This window comes from Diadema antillarum, unplaced genomic scaffold (assembly GCF_040938485.1).
Source record: "Diadema antillarum isolate AM-2024a unplaced genomic scaffold, OU_Dant_1.0 scf00000168, whole genome shotgun sequence".
Lineage (NCBI taxonomy): Eukaryota > Metazoa > Echinodermata > Echinoidea > Diadematoida > Diadematidae > Diadema > Diadema antillarum.
The window spans coordinates 747,046-770,338 of NW_027271057.1; the positions used below are offsets into that span (position 1 = coordinate 747,046).

Genomic DNA, 23,293 nt, shown 5'->3' on the forward strand with positions numbered 1-23,293 from the left:
TAGTTTAAGCGCGCTGCCACAGCGCGCTTAAACTACGCGCTTAAACCACGACAACACCCTAAGAAATCTTGTGGTGTTGTCGTGGTGTCTTCGCCTTAAGGTTTTGTCGTGGTTTTCTAAACTACATGCGTCTACATCTACGCTAACTTGGAGTTTAGTGCCTCGTAGTTTACAAAACCTCGAGGTTTAGAAAACCTTAAGGTAAAGGGACCTAGGTGTGAACCTCACTATTATATTGTTATGGCTTAATGTTTGAAGACCTGAATATAAGAACGACCCAAGTCCAATTTTTGGCCAAATTCAGTTTGACATGGGAAATCGTAGCTTATGCATGGACTCATCTTGTGTATAAATGATAAATCCTAATTACCCCCGGAAGTGCCTGAAATGAATGAGTTAAAGGTGCATGGTCCCGGTGTTTTAGTCAAATGCGTACGCGGGCGCACGGCGCAGGTTTCCTATAGAGACCTATGCTATAGGCTTCTCTGTGGCGCTTACGCTTTGGCCCACTTTCCCGAGTCCGAAGAAGTCCGATCCACTGTGTCAGTGGTCCGATCACAGTTCGGCTCATGATTCGGCTCAGGGGGATGACAGCTTTAGCAAATTTCTTTTATGATGTCATAATAAGAAGCACATATGCACGCACCCTGGCATTACTACAGACTGCGTGATGCGCAGAGAAGACAACGAAGGCAACGTTACTTAGCAACACCTACGCGCTTTACTCTTGATGACAGCTCAATTTCGGCAATCTTCGTATCAATGCTAACGGTGATCGGCAGTAGCATCAACAGCGCCATCTACACTACCGGGACTATGCCCCTTTAAATCTTATATCAATGTTAGAATAAAGGACTTGGGTCATTCTTGCATTCATATTATAGCGCCCTCTATCATCCTTCTCTTATCTCTATAGCAAAATATCATGTATATGAATCAAAGAACGACCCAAGTCCATATGAATCAAAGAACGACCCAAGTCCATCACACAAAATGGCCTCTCCACAATTAATGTAAATGTTAATTGTCATAATAATGTATGTTCTAATTTGTATATACAATGTTGCCTTCCCATCACAGTTAAAAAGAAAATTTTTGGAAAAATAAAAAAGATATGAATTTTTTTTAAAGTTTACTCGAAATGGTCTTCCATGGACTTGGGTTGTTCTTATATTCATATACTCATTTGTTAATACTGTTCTCTCAGTATCAACACTTGAGAAAGAGCGAGTCGCTCGAAAATTTGTGTGCAGAAATAAACCGTTGTTGAATAGAGCATGTACTCTGTTTCAGTTTTGTTTTTATCTTTTATATATATATATAGATATAATAATATATATATACATACATACATACTTATTTGCATTGCATATCAAGGTTTACAGAAATTGAAATGCAAAACCATACCTGGAAGCTCTTTTGGGAAAGCCAATAGGATTACAGCTATTGGCGTCACCAGACAAGCACTTATGAGGAATCCCAGCCACCACGCTCCGATCCAAAGTGGATTGCCAGGGGTTAACGTCACACTGCAGTAAAATGAATGGCAAAACTACATTTGAATTCCATATAGTTTTAAAGTCTACAACACTAGTAACCTCTCGTCTCTAAAATCTGTTGTTTCGACACGAATTCTCGCACCGACACAAATTGTCGCCCCCTGAAACAGGCGACAAATTTTGCATGGAGCAGACGGCACAAATTGTCGCCCCTGCGCAATTTGTCGTCTGGCGACAATTTCTGCAGAGGGCTTAGGGCACAAACTGTCGCCCGCCTTCGAAGCACATTTTTGGGGTAGAGACATAGTCATTGAAATACCAACACAAACTTACATGGCTACATCCATGCAAACAAGCCATGTAAAAAGTCATGTAAAAAGTCATGGTGAGGTTTCAAGGAAGTGTGTATGTGCGCGCACACAAGATAATTGAGTGTCCGTTCGTGTGTGTATGTGTGTGTGTATATGTGTTATTGCATATTATGGAAGAATGTGTGTTGAGGTGGTTTATATGCATTTTGAGGATTTGTTTGAGTGTTTGATGGTGCTCGTTTATAAATACGTATGTATTTGGGGTGTGCATATGGCAGTTCGTTTGTGCTAAAATCAGCTCTTAACGATTGAGAAATCATTTCCGGGGTGTCGAAATTATTCGCTCATGCATAAAGCATGACAAAATTATTCTGGGACAAAGAATAGTGAAATAAAAGTTGAAGTTAAGGCTGATGGAAGAAAATGAAATCAGTTAAAAAATGAACAAAGACAGATAACATTTAGGGAGGGTACCTCCCTGGTATGCCGGTATGCCTGGTATGTCTCTCTCTCCTAGCCCGCCTCACCGCTGAAATTGAGACACCCATACTATTTTGAAATCAACGCCGCTGTGAACTCTACACACGTGCTCATACACGTTGTAGGCATTTTCATTTACAGAGTAGACTTTTGCTCCTGCCTGCTGCTGGAGATTTATGTGGTAAGACTTTCTTTTCAGTTTGATTGATACTTAATTAGAATGCTCGTCTAGGGTCCGCACCTACAAATCATACACAAGACATACCATGCAGCCCCCCCCACACACACACACATACGCATAACTTACTAGTCATACCCACCCCACCCAAGCATAACACCGGAGCAACCACCCCAACCACACAATTCATAGTGCATGGCCGACGACAATTTGTGAAACTACGTTTAATTTTGCCTGCACAAATCGTCGCCATTGAGGTCAAAGAGTTGACGGCACAAATTGTCGCCCCTGCATAATTTGTCGCCTGGCCTGGCGACAAATTGTGCTGCTTGTGCAGTTCCCAATTTTTGACCTCGATGGCGACAATTTGTGCAGGCAAAATGAAACGTACCTGCACAAATTGTCGGTCATGCACTATGAATTGTGTGGTTGGGGTGGTTGCTCCGGTGTTATGCTTGGGTGGGGCAGTCAGACCGCAACGTCCTGAAAAGCCTTCGCATTTATCGTACGCGTATGCATGGACCTCGCGGACATGAATACGTAATGAGCTGGGAGACCACATTTTTAGACCACATTATAGTAGGGTACCTAAGGGGGGGGGGTCACCGTGCACCCCCCAGGACTCCTCGAAACTTACATTTCCAGGATCCTCATGACATACCAAAACATAATCAAGATGTTAACAGGAACGAAAAGTGGCTCTTCTAGGTGAAATTTAATGTATTGTATTGTTTTTCATAATTTCTTATGTATTTCTTTGTTTTTCAACTTTTATTGTTTCTTTGTTTTTCTATTGGAAATTGTCACTGACCACTTTTCTACCATAATTAGCACAAAACTAATCAATGAAAGTGATTTTATTGTAAAAATAATCAGGTTTTCATGACTTTCATGACAGAGCACCTGTTTTCCATAGGAAATGTACACAAAAGCACAAAATTGTGCCCGTTTTGGGACGACATTCCGTTACAAAAATGGGCGTGACTTCGCAAAAGTATGCGGGGAATTTGCAAATTTGGAAAATATCGATATAATGCAGAGATATGAATAATGGTATCATAATCATAAGCTATATAATGTAAGCATTAAAAGGTGTGATTTATTTCAAATATTCACAAACCATGTCAATTAGTCACGGATAGTATAGATCTTCATGTCGTCAATAAGTGAATCTCGTAGACCATGCACTTTTGTATCTGAATTTTACCCTCCGAGGGCAATCACCCCCCTGGGCGATTCCCCCTTAGGACAATTACCCCACGGATAACTACCCCAAGGATGACTACCCCTGGATAACTACCCCCCCAGGATAACTACCCCCCAGATAACTACCACCAGGAAAACTACCCCCTGGATAACATAAACATAATTTCAATTATGTCTATAATGTTAATTCGTCCTTGCTTATAAATACTTGTAATATTTATATACCTCTATCAAGACGATCTAGATCAAGATAGATTATTGTGTAAAGTTTTAACAATGTGACCGTTATTAAAGAAAAAAAATTGAAAAAAAAATGCTTCCAAAAACTCTTCCCGCACCTTTTGACAGTCTTTGAAGTACATTCATTTATCTGCTTAGGAGTTTATAGTAGTCGGATTTTTTATGTGAAATCATTGTGCTTTAATTCTTCGTATATCCTGTTGACAAATTTCCATGAGTTAATGTCGATACTTCTGCCTTTCCCTATAATTCATCTGGTTTATCGTTTTTTAATGAAAATGAATGAAAATAATCCCTCCTTTTGCATATGCGTTCAAATCTAAGTTTCATCAGCATGTGCATAATGTATTATACGTCTTAATTTTGGGTCTTTTTTGTAATTTACATAAATTTCTACTTGATGATGCGATTTTAAGGTTCAGCTGTGCTTCTTGTATTGCGTTTTCTTCTTGTATTGTATGCATTTGCAAATATGCAAGTCGTTTCACAACTTATGTTACTGACCCCATGTTGGATAATAAATGCCGTCTCATACGAACCAACATGACACGTTCAGCGTTGTATCGAAATGTTATTGCTGAGAAAATCTCTGCGTATTAATAATCAAGCCAGTGCGATACGTACCTGTGTTTATATATATATATTATATATATATGTATATATATATATATATATACATATATATGCATACATACATATTATAATGTATCTGTGTGCTTGTGTGTGTGGATGTAGGTGTGTTTTATTATTGTGATTCTACATAATGTACCTCCGCATACGCGCGCGGGTTGTATTTTTTTTCTAGGTGTGTAAGCCCTAATGCCATATAAAAAAAAGCTCTTCAGCGCATTTACGTTCGAAGGTACTTTTTTTTTCTTTCACTGTCGTCTTTCCTCTTTTTGCGTTTCATCAGTTACGGTTAAAACACATAAGACTACGAAGATAAGAAAATAAGAGTTGATTTTACTGAAAATTATATTCCCTCAGGCCTCACCACATATTATTATATAAAGCCATTGTTTCTGTAAGGATTTAGGCAACGCTTCACGAAAGATATCAGCCCTGACAAGTTTATTCAGGCAGTACAATGTATCTTTACTGTAGATTTCTGTACAAGCAAAGTTAACTCTGTTAGATTCAAATTGTAAGTGGTTAATGCAAAATGATGTAGCAGGGCAATACTGAAATGAGTCTTCCGGTGTAAAGAAAATCGCATCGAAAATCTCCCGGACACATCTGGAGGCAGTGATAGGCGTTGTCAAAAGATATATAGTAGTGTATTTATTAATTTATACAATAAATGTAATACATGCAGGCTTTTAACTACATGTAATCATGGGATATTGCCTCTACTCCATGACCTTTCATCCCAGGGAAAACTGCTCCTGTGTAGTTGTCTATGGCAAATCGACCCGGGGAATTGGCCTGGAGGGTAAGAAGCATGTTGGCTATCAAGCCTAAAGGTGGGAGAGCCCAAGGGAGTAATCACCCGGTTGATGGTTATCTGGTGGGTAATTGCCCTGGGGAAATCGTTTACGTAATAATCATCGGGGGGGGGGGGGGGGAGCGGATGTTTTCGAGGAGGGAAAGATAGTTGCCCTACGGGTAATAGCCCTGCAGGTAAGTTGTTCGGGGCCGGGGCTAGCCCTGGGATTGCCCTGGAGGGTAATTGCACTGGGAAAGGTGAAGATTGCAGTGGTAATTTCCAAAGGTACCATTAATCATCGGGAGGTATTGCCAGTGGTAGGCCTACTGATGCGGGTAGTAGTTGTCCCAATTGTACTTATCCGAGTGGTAGTTTTTCGGAGGTGGATTATCGAGAAGGGGGGGGGGGTAGTTATTTGGAATAGTCATCAAGGGGGTAGTTAAACGGGGGTAGTCATCCGGGGGTAGTTATCCGGTTACAGCTCGTTATTCCGAAAGTTCGTTATTCCGAAGGCTCTTTATTCCTAAGATTCGTTATTCCGAAGGTTCATTGTTCCGAATTTCATTTTCGGATTAACCAATCTTCGGAATAATGAACCTTTGGAATGACGCCACAAACTTTCGGATTAACGAACCCTTTTTCATTTTCGGATGAACGAACCACTAGGTATAGGGAATTTGCGTGTTTCGGATTAACGACCCTTCGGAATAATGAACCTTCGGAGTAGCGAACTTTTGGAATAAAGAACAGCACCCAGTTATCTGGGGGTAGTTATCCAGGGGGTAGCTATCCGGGGGGTAGTTATCCGGGTGGTAGTTATCTGGGTGGTAGTTATCGGGGTGGTAGTTATCCTGGTGGTAGTTATCCTGGTGGTAGTTATCCGGGGGGTAGTTATCTGGGTGGTAGTTATCTGGGTGGGAGTTATCCTGGTGGTAGTTATCCAGGGGGTAGTTCTCCGGGAGGTAGTTATCTGGGTGGTAGTTATCGGGGGGGTAGTTATCTAGGGGGTAATCTTCCGGGGGGTAATTATCTGGGTGGTAGTTATCCGGGTGGTAGTTATCTGGGGGCAGTTAACCGGTGGGTAGTTATCCGGTGGGTAGTTGTCCTAGGGGGAATTGCCCTGGGGGTGATTGCCCTAAGAGGGTAGTTGTCCGGGGGGTAGTTGCCCTAGGGGGTAATTGCCCTGGAGGGTAATTGCCCTAGGAGGGTAGTTTTCCGGGTGGTACTTGCCCTAGGGGGGAATAGCCCTGGGGGGTAATTATCCTTGTGGTAGTTATCCGGAGGGTAGTTGCCCAGGGGGTAAGTGCCCGGATACGCATTGATAAAGGTGATACTATAGATAGAACTAATTTATAATTAGAGAACCAGATCTAACTGTAAGGCCTAGATCTAGTAGTGGTCTACTAGCTGTTCTACTGCGTTTCCGACTCCTGCACCGAAATCTTCCCAGAAATGAATGAACAAACAGTGCGCAGTAGTTCTCCTAGTCCAATTCCCAGCTGAATTGTTTCCAGAATGGCAGCCTTGGTAGCTCTGAGTCTAAGTGGGGCTAACCAGAGAAATTTAGATTTAACCTTTGGTCAGAGAGCTAAGGTTAAATAACCTCAGTTTCTTGAACATTAACCTGAGAAAAAACCATGGTTAAGCTTTATGCAATAGAAAAATTCTGGTTAAAAATTCTTAACCAGAGTTTCTGGATTTAACTATGAAAAAAAAATTCTGGTTAAGGCTTTATGCAACAGGGCCCAGGCCTTTGACACTATTGATTACGATATGTTGTAATATATAAACTCTCGCACTATGGGATACGTGGAAAGGCCTTGAACTGGTTCAGAAGCTATCTAAACAACAGGAAAGAGTTTGTCAGTATTAACGGCTTTAGTTCTAGTTTGAAAACACTTTCTTGCGGGGTCCCTGAAGTATCTCTCTTCTACCCACTTTTGTTTATTCTTTCCATAAATGATTTCAGAAATTCATTTAATGTTTTTTTTCCTTCCTTCTTTTTGCCGATGATTCCAATATCCTTTTTTTCACATCGAAACCCAACAAACCTTTAAGATGTCGTGAACAGAGAGTTAAAGTCAGTTCAAATGTAGATTCAAGCAAACAAGTTATCTTACAATGTAAATAAAACTTCTTGTATGTTATTCAGTAACTCTGTTACTCATTCGCCGGGTGATGTAAAAATGAATAATGATTGTTCAGTTCAAGTTGAATCGTTTAAATTTTTAGGTCTTTAAATTAACCATGATTTATCATGGAAATATCATAAAGATTAACTATCTAAGATGCTTTCAAGAACAACTGGAATTTTAAATAAGCTCAAACATTTTTTTCCTCAGCATATTCTGAAAAATGTATTTTCCAAGCTTATTTTACCCTATGTGAATTACGGTATACTTGCCTGGAGGAATCGCGCAGAGTTGAGAAAAAATTAATTTTCAACATTAAAAAACGGGCTATTCGTTCAGTCCGTTTAGCTGGTTTTTATTCTGACATGAATTATTTCTTCTTTGAAAACAGACTCCTTAAGGTTGCTGATTTGTTTTTATACAACTTAGGCACATTTATGTATCAGTTATCAGCCAACGACTTGCCTGACATATCTATGCATATGTGTCAAAAAACTACGCTTTTCGAGCATACCTCACAAGACAAACAGATTCATTTCACCTTCCACGTACTCGCACGCTCTTTGCTAAAAAAACAACAAAAAATTGCTTTCACCGGACCCAAATTCTGGAATGATCTTCCCGCAGATTTAGTCAAATGTTTTTCTCTCTCTATTTTCAAACAAAAACTCAAATTAATGGGTACAACTAGCCTGATTAGAATCATGTAGTCTGTAATTTCACATTAATCTCTTTCAATACATGGCGGATCAATTTGAAGTGTACTTTTTTCCCCTCTGGTTTCAACGTTTATCGTGTTTATGCTCCCTTATAATCACTACGCTAGTACTCATACTTTGAACTCGTTATGGACTTGATCGTAAACTGATGATGCTCGTATCACCTGTGTATATTTATACTATTTTTTATCAATCAGTACTTGTTCTCATTTTTTTCCTTTGCTTTCTGTTTTCTTTTACTTCTTCCTTTTGTCTTTGTATCTTGCTATTTTAGCTTTCATACAGTTTCGTCATTAGTACTTTGTATCCTATCTCTATTGCAAAACGAATTTACATTGGTACTTTTCTTTCCTGGAACCCACGGTCACAAGCTTTGCTTTTGCGGTTCCTTCATATTTCACATGTTATAGAGAATTGTCTTTTATGTACATATGCTGATGTACATATGCTGATGTACATATGCTGACACACTTTCTTGTCATGACAAACTTTATTTCATATTTTGTATCTTGCTAATTGCTTGTTTGTATTTTTCTTTTTTATTTAGTACATCCATGTACAGATGTGAAGTGAAATGACGTGCTGGATCTGTTCACTGTATCGAGTGTAAGACCAGTGCAGTTTCAGTAATTCAATTAAAAAATGGTGAAGATGGAAAATAAATCACGTTGTGTAAGGAAATAAAGGCAATACTCTCTCTGAAATGTATTGAGTGTTTAGATAATTTTCTCGCATTGAAAAACATTACTGTTATGGGAAGCGTTGAATACAAGAAGAAATATTATGATTCTCAACAAAAATATGAACACCATGTGATTGCTTAGGTGCCAAAAATAATTTTAACACTTGGTCCCTTTTTGCAATACATAGTCTGTAATCATGTATAAATGTATTATTTAAAGGAAGTTTTGAGCCACCTATGTGATATTCAGTGCATTGAATCAACAGGTAAACAGAAACCACATTGTCTGTGTCATAACAGGCTGATATTATTGCAACACGATCGACTCTTAAAAGATTCAGATTCAGATTCATTTATTGTCCATTAAGGAAATTCTTCCTGTTGGCATATGGGCGTACACATAGGAATATCTGCATACATACATACATACGTACATTCATGTGCATGTACACATATAAATAAATACACTTTTCAATATATACACAATCATACAAGCATAATTTATACTGACAATACAGTAAATACATACATCATTACACATGTATAATTCATCACAATTCATTATATTTACCGACCAACAACACAAGAGTTTAGAAAACGTGAAGCCCGTCCTTTCCGAGGGAGTGCATATTTTACGTAACCTTTGCACACACCCCCCCCCCCCACACACACACTCGCACGTACTCCGAAGGATAACACTTCGCGTCGCGCCATTTACGACACATGTACATCACTGGATACATACAGGTGAAGGCAAACAAACGCATGCGCGCACTCACAAACATAACACACACACGTTCGCACACACACACACACACACTCCGTTTGATCAGTCACACCATAACTACTACAATTATACACATAAGACTGTCAGGAGAGTTTTAGTATCCTACATCATGCACTGACGTCATGCACCATTGAGCATAACGCACCAAAACGCGGCACACCACTGCACATGCGCTAGTCATAGTACCCACGAACGTACAGACATGTACATTCAACGGTGTGCACACTTTGACTCTAAACACACACACACACACACATACACACACGCACACACACACACATACACACAGTCGCACCATTTATACATACTCAAATAGAAACTCAGGGGGGCAGTGCATCCAGTCATGACCTAGCATACACAGTCACACCATAAACGCACACATACCCTTACAAACACACACAATACATACCCTAGAACAGATACAAAAAAAGAACCCAAAAGAGTGAAAGTTACAGTTCACATGAACGTAAAACGATTGTAGTAATATGATAAATCAGAAACATTGGATTTGGCACTTGTGTTTTGCTATGAAACTCGTCAAATAGATCGATAGTGAACAAATCATAAGAATGGTTAAATTGAGGGGAAAAAGACTAAGCATTCAAAATAATCAAACTTATTCATCAGTAACTGAAACTGAAATTACACTGTATGTATCACAGGGGCCGCGGAACCGGGGGGGGGGGGGGCTGGGGGACTGCAGCCCCCCCCCCCCCCACACTTTTGGATCGTGAAAAAAATAAAAGAAAAAAAAAGAAAGGGGAAAAATGGGGGAAAATCACACTACTCGAATTTCTCACAAAAAGTGTGCTTCAGATCGCTTTATCTTTATTTTAAAAACGCAAAAGCTCCCTCCCCCTCTACCTCATTAGACTTTGTACATACACACAGATGATGCACACGCGGAATAAGAGCTAAATGCCGTGATTTTGCTATTAACACTTAGTGAAAAAGTCTAAATTATTTCCATAAATATTGTTTTAAGGGGGGGGGGCTGGGGGAGCTAGAAAAAATTCCAAGTATTGCACCAAAAGTTTGCACCAGATCGCTGAATTTCAGGTCTGAAAATGTAAAATCACCTTCGTTTGGGAGGAGAAATATCCCTTTTGTATATACACCCTCGTGTGCATGCCTTTTCTGTTTGATTGCTTAACAGACAACTTTCACGAATTTAAATTAATTGTAACAATAAATTAATACAAGAAGTTTATTTATATGCTACGACTTTATAGGCAAATTGTTCGATAACAATCCACATCAAAATATCCTGCTACCTTAAACAAGTGGGATCGTTTCAAGTCGATAAAAGACGGAAAAACATGCATCAAATTGCACCATTTACAACATAAAAATGCAAAAAGTTCTCACCGTGGGAGGGGGGAACATCCCCCTCTCACACCCTCCCCCTTCCCCCGTTCCCTCCGCTCGCTCGGTCTCCGTCGCTTCGCTCCCTCGCATAGTAATCACCGCCCTCCCAATATCAGAAGATCATTATCCAGGCTACGCCGGTGCGTGTAAGCGGGGGGGGGGGGTTCAAGTCGATAAAAGGGGCGAAAAGATGCATCAAATTGCACCATTTAAAACATCAAAATGCAAAAAGTTCTCCGGTGCGTCCAAGCGGGTGGGGGGGGGGGGGGATGGGGGTTGGGGCGAGGGGGGGGGGGGTTTGACCTTGATACCCTTCCCCCCCCCCCCGGGCTGCCAGCCCCCCCAAACTGAAAAACGTTCCGCGGCCCCTGTATCATGCGGTTGAAATGTCACATTATTGCAACTAAGATATACATGACTGATTGACAAAAAAGATGAATCGAGAGGTAGCAAAATATAGAATCACTTATCGTGATTCATTGTATTTTCCGATCGAGAACGGAACAAAAGAATTAAGGAAACGCGAAGTCCGTGATTTCATTGGCCTATATCGTTTCCTTGACCGCATTAAAGTGTAACATTGGTGAAGAGGGTGATTAGTATTTTCTAGTATTTGCGACACTTGTTTCAGAATCATATCATTGCATTCCTGTTTCAGATTTGTCACCTGGCCAGTCACCTTGCCAGCATATTTCGGTATTTTCTGTAGTTTCCTGATTTCTTTGTACAAACATATTCCTCAAATTCTTTCTGACCCATGGTTTCTAATTTGGGAACACCTTTACTATCTTCTCGTCAATATGCAGATCTTGACAAAACAATGTGTAACCATTAACGATTTCGACTGCTTCATCTAAGTTTGAGGCACTAGAAATAAGTAGATCCAAGTCTGTGATATCATTTGCACGTGTTAATACCATGGTGCACATTTGCCTTATACGCGTCGAGTACGGAGCAGTAGAAGCGGTCGAGGACGTTCTCACCTCGTGTTGCACGTTCGACAACCTGCTGATAGTTCGGTATAGCGTGCTCTCCAGTCGGCAGTGGTTAAAATCTAATATCATGATAGGTGCGCCCGGGAATGAAGTGGCTGAGTTGACCTTGTCCAAGATCGTAGACGAAGGGCTCTCTGCATTATCTCCATCAGGAGGGACGTAAACCAGAAGAACGTGGACTTGGCCAATCTCTCGCGGGAGATAATATGGTCTGAAAGATATATATAATAATTTGATATTTTGCTCACACATCTGTGACCTCATACTGTAGTTTCCGCACCAGTTTTCGTTCATGTAGATGCAGATCCCGCCCCTTTCGTCTTCTGTGTTGTCTCCTGTGATCTATCCAGTCGGATGAGCTGAAAGCCGTCGATGGCGTGGCTGACAGCCATGTTTCTGTGAAACACAAGAGACTGGACTCCCGAAAAGCGTAATTGTATCTCGCTAAGCCTCTTATCTCGTTGATTTTGTTAGAAATAGACTGTAGGTATTATGGTATGTGGGCCTAAGATGAAATACCTAACAATTACTCACCGAGTGGCTAACAGGACGCAACAGAGCTGAAGGCACCACCAGCAGGAGTGGTAGACGACCGTATCAGTAGTGGAACGCACTAGGGCACCAGAAGAGGTGAACAGTGTCCTTGTAGGTTGTATTGCACTTCCCAAAATAATAAGAAAGAATATGGACTAACTCCGAATGCACTTGGGGTGTCCGAAGACGACAGTGCCCCATAGAAGTATGTACACACCACTACGGATAGCACGCTAGCAGGACCGAAGGAGCGATGTAACGGGACGCGTTGAATGTAGCGATCGCGTTGAATGTAGCGATGTACAAATCCCCAGGTTGGAGTGTAGAGCCTGAAGAAAGGGCGAGTCACGATATAAAAAGGAGCGAGTATCGCGAGGTATAAAATCCGAGAAGTGTAATATTCCGTATCGAGTATAATCCGTATGAAATGACAGTCCACGGCGCGAGGTATCGTCCGCGAGAAAAGACGTGGGAAGTAATATACGGACGTGATATGCGGAAGTGACTCCAACGATTAGAACGTGCTCTCAGGATGAAAGCCAATCGAGAAGTGAGGAAGCGTGGAAAATGAAACAGCGTGGTCGGAGAAAGGTCGTCACGGACAGGAGCTTTGAGAGTGGTAATTGGCTGGTGAAGATGCACAGCTCGCCACTAATTGGTAGTTTGTTTCCGTGACAGCAAAACAAGGGGTGTGTTTATGGAAATCCGACTACTGTCGGAATGTGAAATACGCGTACCTCGGCACGATGACAAAGGCGGAGAATGTAGTGCGCACCTGTCATGTGTCGGTGCACAAAGTTCGCGTGGATGTTGACAAAATACTGGGGCCGTCAGACAGCGTAATTTACAGCAGCCAGAATACCAGACAATATGATACATGGATATAGAAAACCGCTACATTTAGCCCCCTTCCAGATCGCTAGTAGAGAGGTCAATGAAGTGAAGACTAAAAACAAGCGATTGATGATGAAAAGGTAAACAAAGTAGAGGTTGAAAATTTCAGGTATCAAAATACATGTATTGAACGTAACGTGCTGGCCAACGTACTTGCCTACCGGTGGGAGTCGTCCGTGTCGGCTGCTGCGGTTGTGTTGGCTGTGTTGGCGTAGGCTGCTGCTGCTGCTGCTGCCGTGGTGTGGTGAGCGGGGCGCTCGGTGTAGTCGCCGGAGTTCTGGCGGGGACAGGTGTAGGTTGCTGGACCGGTGCGGCTTCTAAGAAGGCGGCCTTTAGGCGGTCGATAGTGACGGTCTCCCTCTTACCGTTGATCTCCAGTGTAAAGTGCTTGGGAGGTCGACGTAGCACTTTGTATGGTCCAGTGTATGGTGTCTGTAAAGGTCGATGTACACCGTCCCGTCTGACAAAAACATGCGTGGAGTTGTGGAGATGTGTAGGGATGTGAGATGTGGTGTTCTGTTTTGCGTGAGTGGGCTGGATGTAAAGTAGACATGTACTCACGTAAACGATGTACATAGTTGGCAGGATAACATCTCAGCTGGTGTACACCCGATATCCTCCTTAATGGTAGACGAATACCAAGCAGAACGATGGGGAGAAGCTCATACCACTTGTCGCTGTGGTCGTGGGCTTTCAGCGATGATTTGAGCTGTCGATGAAAACGCTCGACAAGGCCGTTAGCAGCTGGGTGGTATGCTGTGGTGTGGATGTGAGTCGTGCCCAGTGTGTTGGTGAGCTCGTTGAAGAGCGACGACTCAAACTGGCGACCTTGGTCTGTGGTTACAGTAGATGGTACACCGTGCCTGGCTACCCAGTGATATATGAAGGCTTTGGCGACGGTCTACACATGTCAGGAGGTATTGATATCCACTCGATGAAGGCAGGGAGTCCGACGATGTCGATGTGGACATGTTGAAATCGAGCATCTGGGGTGGTGTAAGTGCCCAGTGGAGCCTTAGCGTGGCGATGTACTTTGGCTTTTTGACAAGCCACACATGACCTGGCCCACTGGCGTACATCTCGATGCATGTTAAGCCATACGAAGCGTGATGAGATGAGCTTCTGTGTAGCACGAATTCCAGGGTGAGAGATGTCGTGCAGTGTATGAAAACTGTCCTTCTGTGTGACATGGGAACATAAGGACGTTGAGCTCCAGTTGAAACGTCGCACCAGATCTCACCAGTACCATCAGGCAGAGGAAGGCGCCTGAATGATGGTAACTGCTGAGTTGTCGTTCACGCGTCGTCGTCTTCCTGATCGTCGGCTAGCTGCCGTAGATTGACGACGGAGGATGTATGGAGTGCGTCGACGTGTATCCGTGAAAGTGCGTCGGCTACAGTGTTTGCTGTGACCACTAACATGGCGTATGTCAGTAGTAAACTGTGATAATATAGTCCAAGTGACGAACTTCACGGGGGGAATGACGGTCTGGCTTGGCCTGGAATGCGTAGGTAAGTGGCTTGTGGTCTGTGAAAAGGATGAAAGGACGTCCTTCTAGCAGATAACGGAAATGCCGCACCGCTAAGTAAGCTGCTAGGAGCTCACGGCCAAAAGCGCTGTAACGTGTCTCAGCAGGCTTGAGTTTCTGAGAAAAGAAAGCGATGGGGTACCACTCACCATGCGAAAACTGCTGCAAAACGCCACCTACAGCCGTGTCTGAAGCGTCTACCATAAGACTGGTAGGTAGACCAGATGAAGGATGTGTTAACATGGTAGCGCTGGCAAGAGCTGCTTTCACACGAGTGAATGAAGTCTCACACTCCGGTGTCCATAGGATGGGCTTGTTGCTGCGTTAGGGGAGATCGCGCAATGCGTTTGTGAGAGCGTGTGAGCATTGCTGGCAGCACTGGGGATGAATCGTCGATAGAAATTGACGAGCCCAAGGAAGCGTCGAAGCTGCTTGATGGACGAAGGACGAGGAAAATCGTGGATGACTTTCACCTTCTCGGGTAGTGGACTGATGCCGTGATGGTTGACGTGATGACCGAGGAAATCCAGCTCGTTCGCACCGAATACGCACTTGGCTGGGTTGATGACCACTCCGTATTCGGTTAGCCGCGTGAACAGAGCATGGAGGTGACGCTCATGTTCCTCAGGGGTCTCACTGGCGATGAGGAGGTCGTCGATGTAGGCAAAGACGAAAGGCAGGCCTCGGGTAACCTCATCGATGAAACGTTGGAATGACTGGGCCGCATTCCGAAGACCAAACGGCATACGAGTGAACTCAAACATCCCAAATGGTGTTGTGATGGCGGTCTTTGGGATGCCGTCAGGGTGAACTGGGATCTGGTGGTATGCACGAACCAAGTCTATCTTAGTGAAAATGGACTTGCCTTGGAGTTGGGCAGTAAAGTCGTGCAAATGGGGGATTGGGTACTGGTCGGGTATCGTCCTGGCGTTGAGGGCGCGATAATCCCCGCACGGTCGCCAGTCTCCCGGGGTCTTCTTGGGCACCATGTGTAGTGGGGATGACCAGTTGCTGCTGGAGGGACGGATGATACCCAGCTCTAACATGTGTTCAACCCTGCCTTGGCGATGGTGAGGCGGCCCGCGACCCGCTTCCACGGCCGTGGTTGCCACCTCGGGACCGCTGGCGCCCACGCTCGTCGTCTAGACGGGAGGCTATTGCATACACCTGCGTCGTCAGCATGGCGACCTGTGCAGTGAGGTGCGCTACGGGATCTGCCGCCGGGGGACTGGAGACGTCGGTGGGAGAGTAGCCGACGTAACGGGGAAAGACTGGGGCATGGACGGCGGTGCTGCCACTGTAGCGACCGATAGTGGCGTGGCGACCTCGATGATCTTGTCTGCCAGTTCAGCAACCTGCTCGATAGTGACTTCCGTGGACGTGGAGGCTGTTTCAGAATGCTGTCTTCTAAGGTCGCGTCGCCGAGCAGCTGTTTCATGCGGCGTAGGAGTTGTGATGGTTTGCGGTCGCCCAACTCCTCTGCCGTGAGTAGCTGATGGAGCCGCCGCTGCTCCGATATGGTGGTCCTCTTTATGAGCTCGGCCTTCACCTTGTCATATGCGTCGGTGGTGGGAGGGGAGATGATGAATTCCCTCACTTCCTGTGCTTTCTCCGGTTGCAGGGAGGAGATTATATAAGCGAAGCGCGTCTGCTGAGTGGTAATGCTCCTGGTGGTAAATTGCGCTTCTACCTGAGCAAACCAGAGGGCGGGATCGTTCGGCCAGAAGGGAGGGAGCTTGAGGCTAACCGCCGTGACCGCTGGCGTGGATGTCGTGGCGGCCGGGGTGGCGTTACCCTCGTCGCCGTCGGCCATTGTAGAAGTGAAGGAAGGAGGATGAGATACGTGAAGTTGGCCCTAAACAATCACGTCGGGGTCACCAATGTAGGTATTATGGTGTATGGGCCTAAGATGAAATACCTAACAATTACTCACCGAGTGGCTAACAGGACGCAACAGAGCTGAAGGCACCACCAGCAGGAGTGGTAGACGACCGTATCAGTAGTGGAACGCACTAGGGCATCAGAAGAGGTGAACAGTGTGCTTGTAGGTTGTATTGCACTTCCCGAAATAATAAGAAAGAATATGGACTAACTCCGAATGCACTTGGGGTGTCCGAAGACGACAGTGTCCCATAGAAATATGTACAACAGATCCAGCGGCATCGTGGAGTATCCTCCGAGTGCCGCGGCTAACACAAAGCGAGGGTAGAATCCACCGCTGGAGCGCTGGGTCGAAGAACTGCGAGGTCCCTGGTAGAGCCTGCACCCCACGGACAGCACGCTAGCAGGACCGAAGGAGCGATGTAACGTTACGCGTTGAATGTAGCGATCGCGTTGAATGTAGCGATGTACAAATCCCCAGGTTGGAGTGTAGAGCCTGAAGAAAGGGCGAGTCGCGATATAAAAAGGAGCGAATATCGCGAGGTATAAAATCCGAGGAAGTGTAATATTCCGTATCGAGTATAATCCGTATGAAATGACAGTCCACGGCGCGAGGTATCGTCCGCGAGAAAAGACGTGGGAAGTAATATACGGACGTGATATGCGGAAGTGACTCCAACGATTAGAACGTGCTCTCAGGATGAAAGCCAATCGAGAAGTGAGGAAGCGTGGAAAATGAAACAGCGTGGTCGGAGAAAGGTCGTCACGGACAGGAGCTTTGAGAGTGGTAATTGGCTGGTGAAGATGCACAGCTCGCCACTAATTGGTAGTTTGTTTCCGTGACAAGCAAAACAAGGGGTGTGTTTATGAAATCCGACTACTGTTGGAATGTGAAATACGCGTACCTCGGCACGATGACAAAGGCGGAGAATGTAGTGCGCACCTGTCATGTGTCGGCGCACAAAAGAAAGTTCGTGTGATGTTGACAAAATACTGGGGCCGTCAGACAGCTTAATTTACAGCAGCCAGAATACTAGACAATATGATACATGGGTATAGAAAACCGCTACAAGACCTTACATTCGCATAGTGACTGTCGGTAGCGGGGGCTTGTTGCCACGGCGACGGACGCGTTGCCTGACGCCGCCTTTCTTCCCGCGTTTTCGTCGGCTCTGGTTGGATGCACAGCCGGTGCTTTCATTTCGGTCTCCACGTAGGGGTACCCATGCTGGTAGATCAGGCAGTTGGATCTCAGGCGCGTCCGCTGTGTTGAGCTCATATATGAAGAGAGGCTTATATAAGATTCTTGATGCATGACTATAACATTCACATTTCGACGATACGAACACGGTTATCACAATGACAATGATCCATGAAATACAGTACACTTTACTATACATGTTGACGAGACTGGCACAGAGCAAGACGACACATAAACGCAGGAAAACTGAAAATTAGTACAGTAGTTTGACGATCGCCGGTCGCCGCTGTGGCCTCTTCCGTTTCTTGTCTTGTGAATGTCCACAACATTGACTATAAACTTTAATGAGGCATTACAGAGGTTTGATAATATGATATACAAGGTGAGTTGAAAGTGTGTTATAAGAAATTAGTAGCATGCACTTTGACTTTTTTGCTTAATTTGATATATCATCTATTTTCCATTCATGGAAAGGATTGCCATCAATGTTTTTCAAAGGGGTCTTTGCCGTACATTAAAGGGGAAATCCTGGCAATTTTCATATTTTCACATCATGTAGTACATAAATCGACAGCTTTATGTTTAGATTTGTAGAATGTGGTCCTTAAGCAGATAGAGAAATCAGTACTCTGAAAAACCCAAAACATATAACACTGAAAAAGAATGATGACATAGCAGTTTCACCATAAGAATGAATGAGTTGGAGACTCACAATTTCAGAAATATAGCAATGTAATTCCATTACAATACCGCTTGCACAGCAAGGTCACCTGTGTAGAATTTATGCATGTTTTCTTCTTTTGTTCTGCTTCCTTGAACCCCAAGTCATGCATTCTTATGGTGAAGCTGCTATTGCCATCATCCTTGTTCATAATGGTTTGTTATAAATTTCGAAAATATTCTTATTCCTTATCCCAATCACAAGAAAATTCTGAAACTCTGTACAAAGTATAACCAATTTATATAGTTCAAAAGTTCAAAGGTCAGCCATGTCAAGAATACATGATTTATTCTAGTGAAATGTTTACTAAAATACAAAGTTGCTCATCTGCTTGAATTTGACACCTTGCTTGCGTCACCACTGTCACGGACCACAGAGTTGGGGTCCTTCGAAGGTAAAGGGTACAAAACCAACTTTTTCCACGATTTTTTGTTTGTGAGGTACGAAACTAAATTTTCTGTAAGTTTTTGGTTTCATTGTTTCTTTTTCACACCAAGTTTGAATGAAATGCTATCCCCTCTGTTAACAATTTGCAAGTGACTGTAATTTATAGTGTCTGGTGAGCACATCATTCAGCCCTTACCCTTTATGCATCCACACTTTTGACGTGTCCATCTTCCCTGTCAACACAAAGCTGTGATCGACGCTGCATGTCTCGCACGGCTCTTCTAACCATTGCGGGATCATGACGAAGAACATCGATTTCATGCCGAATACGCGCCTGCACGTCATCCACATCACGTGTAGGGGGTGTGTATACATTGCTCTTTAGGTATCTCCAGAGGAAAAAAGTCCAGGGTGTCAAGTAAAGTGATCGTGGAGGCCATTCCACCTTATGATTGAGGGCTATTCTGCGTTGGCCAAATACCTCTACCAGCCTCTCACGGACAGCTCGAAGACGGTGAGCTGGAGCGCAATCCTGTATCCACCAAAGGTATTGGAACACTCCGCGATCCTGTCTTTCAAAGTTTTCTTCCAGCTGGGCCACAATGTCCTTATTGATCAAGTTTAAGTACTTGCCACCACTCATGTTTCTGTTGAAGAAGAATAGCCCAATTATTTGGCCATTTCCACATAGGTCAGCCCACACACTCCATTTTTGTCTGCTCATGATTACGTCGTAATTGAACTCTGGTGTATGTCCTGCAGCCACGTAAGAACATGTCATGTGAACAACAATTACTAGGTTTCACAAACGATCTACACAGGAACTTGGATGAAGGGCGTCAAACGGATGTTATAATCATGGATTTCTCAAAAGCTTTTGACAAGGTTGGACATGAGCGGCTTTTACGTAAACTGGACTACTACGACGGTATCAGGGGAAAATTTGAAATGGATTCAAAGCTTTCTCAATGGAAGAAGTCAGAGGGTCGTTTTGGATGGTATTAAATCTTCTCCAGTAGCGGTAGGATCTGGTGTGCCTCAAGGGTCGGTTCTTGGGCCTTGCCTCTTTTTGCTTTACATTAATGACTTGCCTGACGGTCGAGCGTCAAAGGTTCATTATTCCGATGATGCAATTTCCTACATCACCATTGACAATCAACATCATACGCCAAATCTTCAAGAGGACCTTAACAAAATTGGTGACTGGGCGAAAAAATGGATGATGGTTTTGAACACAGATAAGTTCTAAGACGCAATCTTCTGATGTTTAAGCCACAGCTTACAAAACGTTCGTTCCCCTCGTTCATAGAGTATGCTTCCATATTTTGGGACCCATCTTCCAAGAACCTCAACCACAAAGTGGAAATGGTCCACAGAAGAGCTGCGAGATGCACTTTGAATCGCTACCATAACACCTCAAGTGTCACCAAAATGCTGCAAGAACTAGATTGGACCACTCTGGAACAGCGCAGAGACAATGGCAGGCTAATTATGATGTACAAAATACACAATAATCTTGCTCATCTTTCAGCACAGGACTACAGCATCAAACAGGTTACTCAGGTTACGAGAGCCACGCAACCACATTCCTACCAGGTACCATACTCGAGAACTGAATCGCATCGTCATTCGTTCTTTCCAAGAACTGTAAGGAGCTGGAACTCCCTGTCGTCAGAAATTGTTTCAGTGCCATCTGTAGGATCATTCCGTAACCAGCTAACGGTTGATCACAGTGGCTACTTATTTTCTTCAAATTTGTTATGTACTTGTAAATATCTGTAAATAAACTAAATAAACTGTATCATAATGTAAATAGCACAGTCCGCAAGAATCTTCAGCCTATTGAAAGAGGCAGACTTAATCAGAAGAAGAAGAAGAAGACATTGTGGGTGTTCACTTTCCCGTCCATGCTAAATGCGGCTTCGTCGCCAAGAAGGTACTTTCGCAGGAAATGGGCATCGCCCTAAATCCAGCCCAGGAGCCACATCGAAAAGTTGAGTCTCCTCTGTAATCCCTCTCCAGCAATTGATTACGCTCATGTACTTTGTAAGGATACGTGTTAAGATCCAATCGTGCAATACGATAGAAAGTTGTTGGCCTTATCCCTGAACCATAAAGGCGTGCAGCTATGGTCCTTGGATGGGCCTCCAGTCGTCTCTTGACAGCTTCAATGTTTTCTTGGCATCTCCCACTCCTCAAATTGCCCTTGTTTCTGTTAAGGTTTGTTCCGTGTTGTTGGTATTTGCGCACATTTGCCCAGATAGTCTTTCTGAATGGAGGATTTCCGGGATCGCAAGCGGAATGCTTCCCTTGTATCCATTATGCTATCGATACAGTGAAATCGTGTCACCACAAATGTCCTTTCCTCAACTGTAAGTTGCACCATGACCAAATATCATTTGCTGTCTCCTGCTACATTTAAGACTGGACTTGTCCCACTTAAATACTTGCAACTAAGTACATGTAATGTGTACTTACCTGACTTTGCTGCCAAAGAAATAGGCTGTTACATGACAATGTAGCAATCAATACCATTTTTTAAGAAGAATGTTCGCCTGTGCTCTCCTGACATTGTAACTGGAAATTTACCCCCGTTACATGACAATGAAACAACGTCAATCATTCATCTCTAGTTTTTATTCACTGAAATGAATGTAAGAAAGGATGTGCTCAACAGAGATTGCAGCTAGACACTGGTTATGTAACATCACATTCACTTGCAAAAAGCTAATAGAGGGAATAGCATTTCATTAGAACGTGGTGTGAAAAACTAACAAACGAAACCAAAGAAGCTTGATCCGTGACAATGTTGACGCAGGCAAGGTGTCAAATTAAAGCTGACAAGTTACTTCGTATTGTAGTAAACACTTCACAAGAATAAACCCATGTATTCTTGATATAGCTGACCTTTGAATTTAAGTAACATTTCTTAAGGAACACACCGTATAGGGTGACAGGACATTTGCTCCTGCGACAACTGCTTCGGTCTTAATGTATAGGGTTGTGATGGGATTTTAGGTTCAGTTTGCATTCAGAATTACTATGGGAACCACTACTAGTATATGGGAGCGCTACATGCACAAATACTAGGTGTTACCAAAAAAAAAAACCACATTTCCCACAGGCACTTTTGATTCTTAATAGTTCGACAATTATATGTCAGATAAAACTGTCATTGATATGAGTAATAGCTGAATAGTGCACAATTATTTGGAGGTGATTTGAATATGAAAACCTATATTAGTTTCATGAAATCAATGATTTATTTCAATGTTAGGTTCCAGATTTTGAGCAAATTTTAACCCTCTGTACAAAACTTGAACTTTACACAGGAACCAATGATGTGTATGTGAGTGTGCGCTTACAATGACCCTGAACAATGGACATGGCTACCACCTGCTCAGAGCTCTGCTGCAAGGCACATGAATGCTTTATTGATTATTTATGTGGATTGCCCTGAGCACTGTTAGCCTGTATTCATGACACAGGGTGAAATGCATGCACATGAAGAAAGTGAGCACATGTTTCCATGTGCTTGCATACATTTCAGAATGAATAAAGACTAGCTGTGATAGTGGAATTCCTCATGAATATGTAATAGAGCATTCCAATCCTGGCCATTGTCCAGGACCATTGTCCGTGTATCAGCAACACACTCCTATAAACACCAATAACCCCCTGTGCAAAGTTGAAGTTTTGCACAGAGGGTTGAAAATAGAGCAAAATCTGAAACCTAACTGAAAAATTAATGTTGAATTTAACGAAACTGAATCATGCTTTCATTTTCAAATTACCTCTAACAAAATTGTATACTATTCAGCTATTGCTCATATCAACGTTAGTGTTATCTGATATGTAGTTTTTGAACTAAAAAGGGTCAAAAGGGCCTTTGAATGCAAATTAAGACAGTGTTTATTGAATAATTACATTAATTCAGCTCATTGAAATTCTGTTTTGTGCTGTTCTGGGGGGCGTTTCATGAAGCGTTTTGTCAGATATTTCGTCTGAAAAAATGTTAAAAGCTACAGAAATCCTTGCATCTGATTGGCTGAGAGCAAATTTGTCCGACAAGTTGTCGGACAAAAATGCTTCATGAAATGCCCCCCAGGACTATCCCGCTGTAC

The 23,293-nt window shown here is 43.2% G+C and overlaps 1 protein-coding gene across 1 annotated transcript in view; it reads right to left on the reverse strand.

Moving 5' to 3' along the window:
* Positions 1-23,293, reverse strand: part of LOC139722647 (solute carrier organic anion transporter family member 4A1-like) — a 246,016-nt gene that overhangs the window by 79,735 nt on the left and 142,988 nt on the right. The window contains exon 6 of the mRNA XM_071633940.1: positions 1,408-1,529. Coding sequence (XP_071490041.1) covers positions 1,408-1,529 — 122 coding nt within the window. The remainder of the gene's footprint in view (positions 1-1,407; positions 1,530-23,293) is intronic.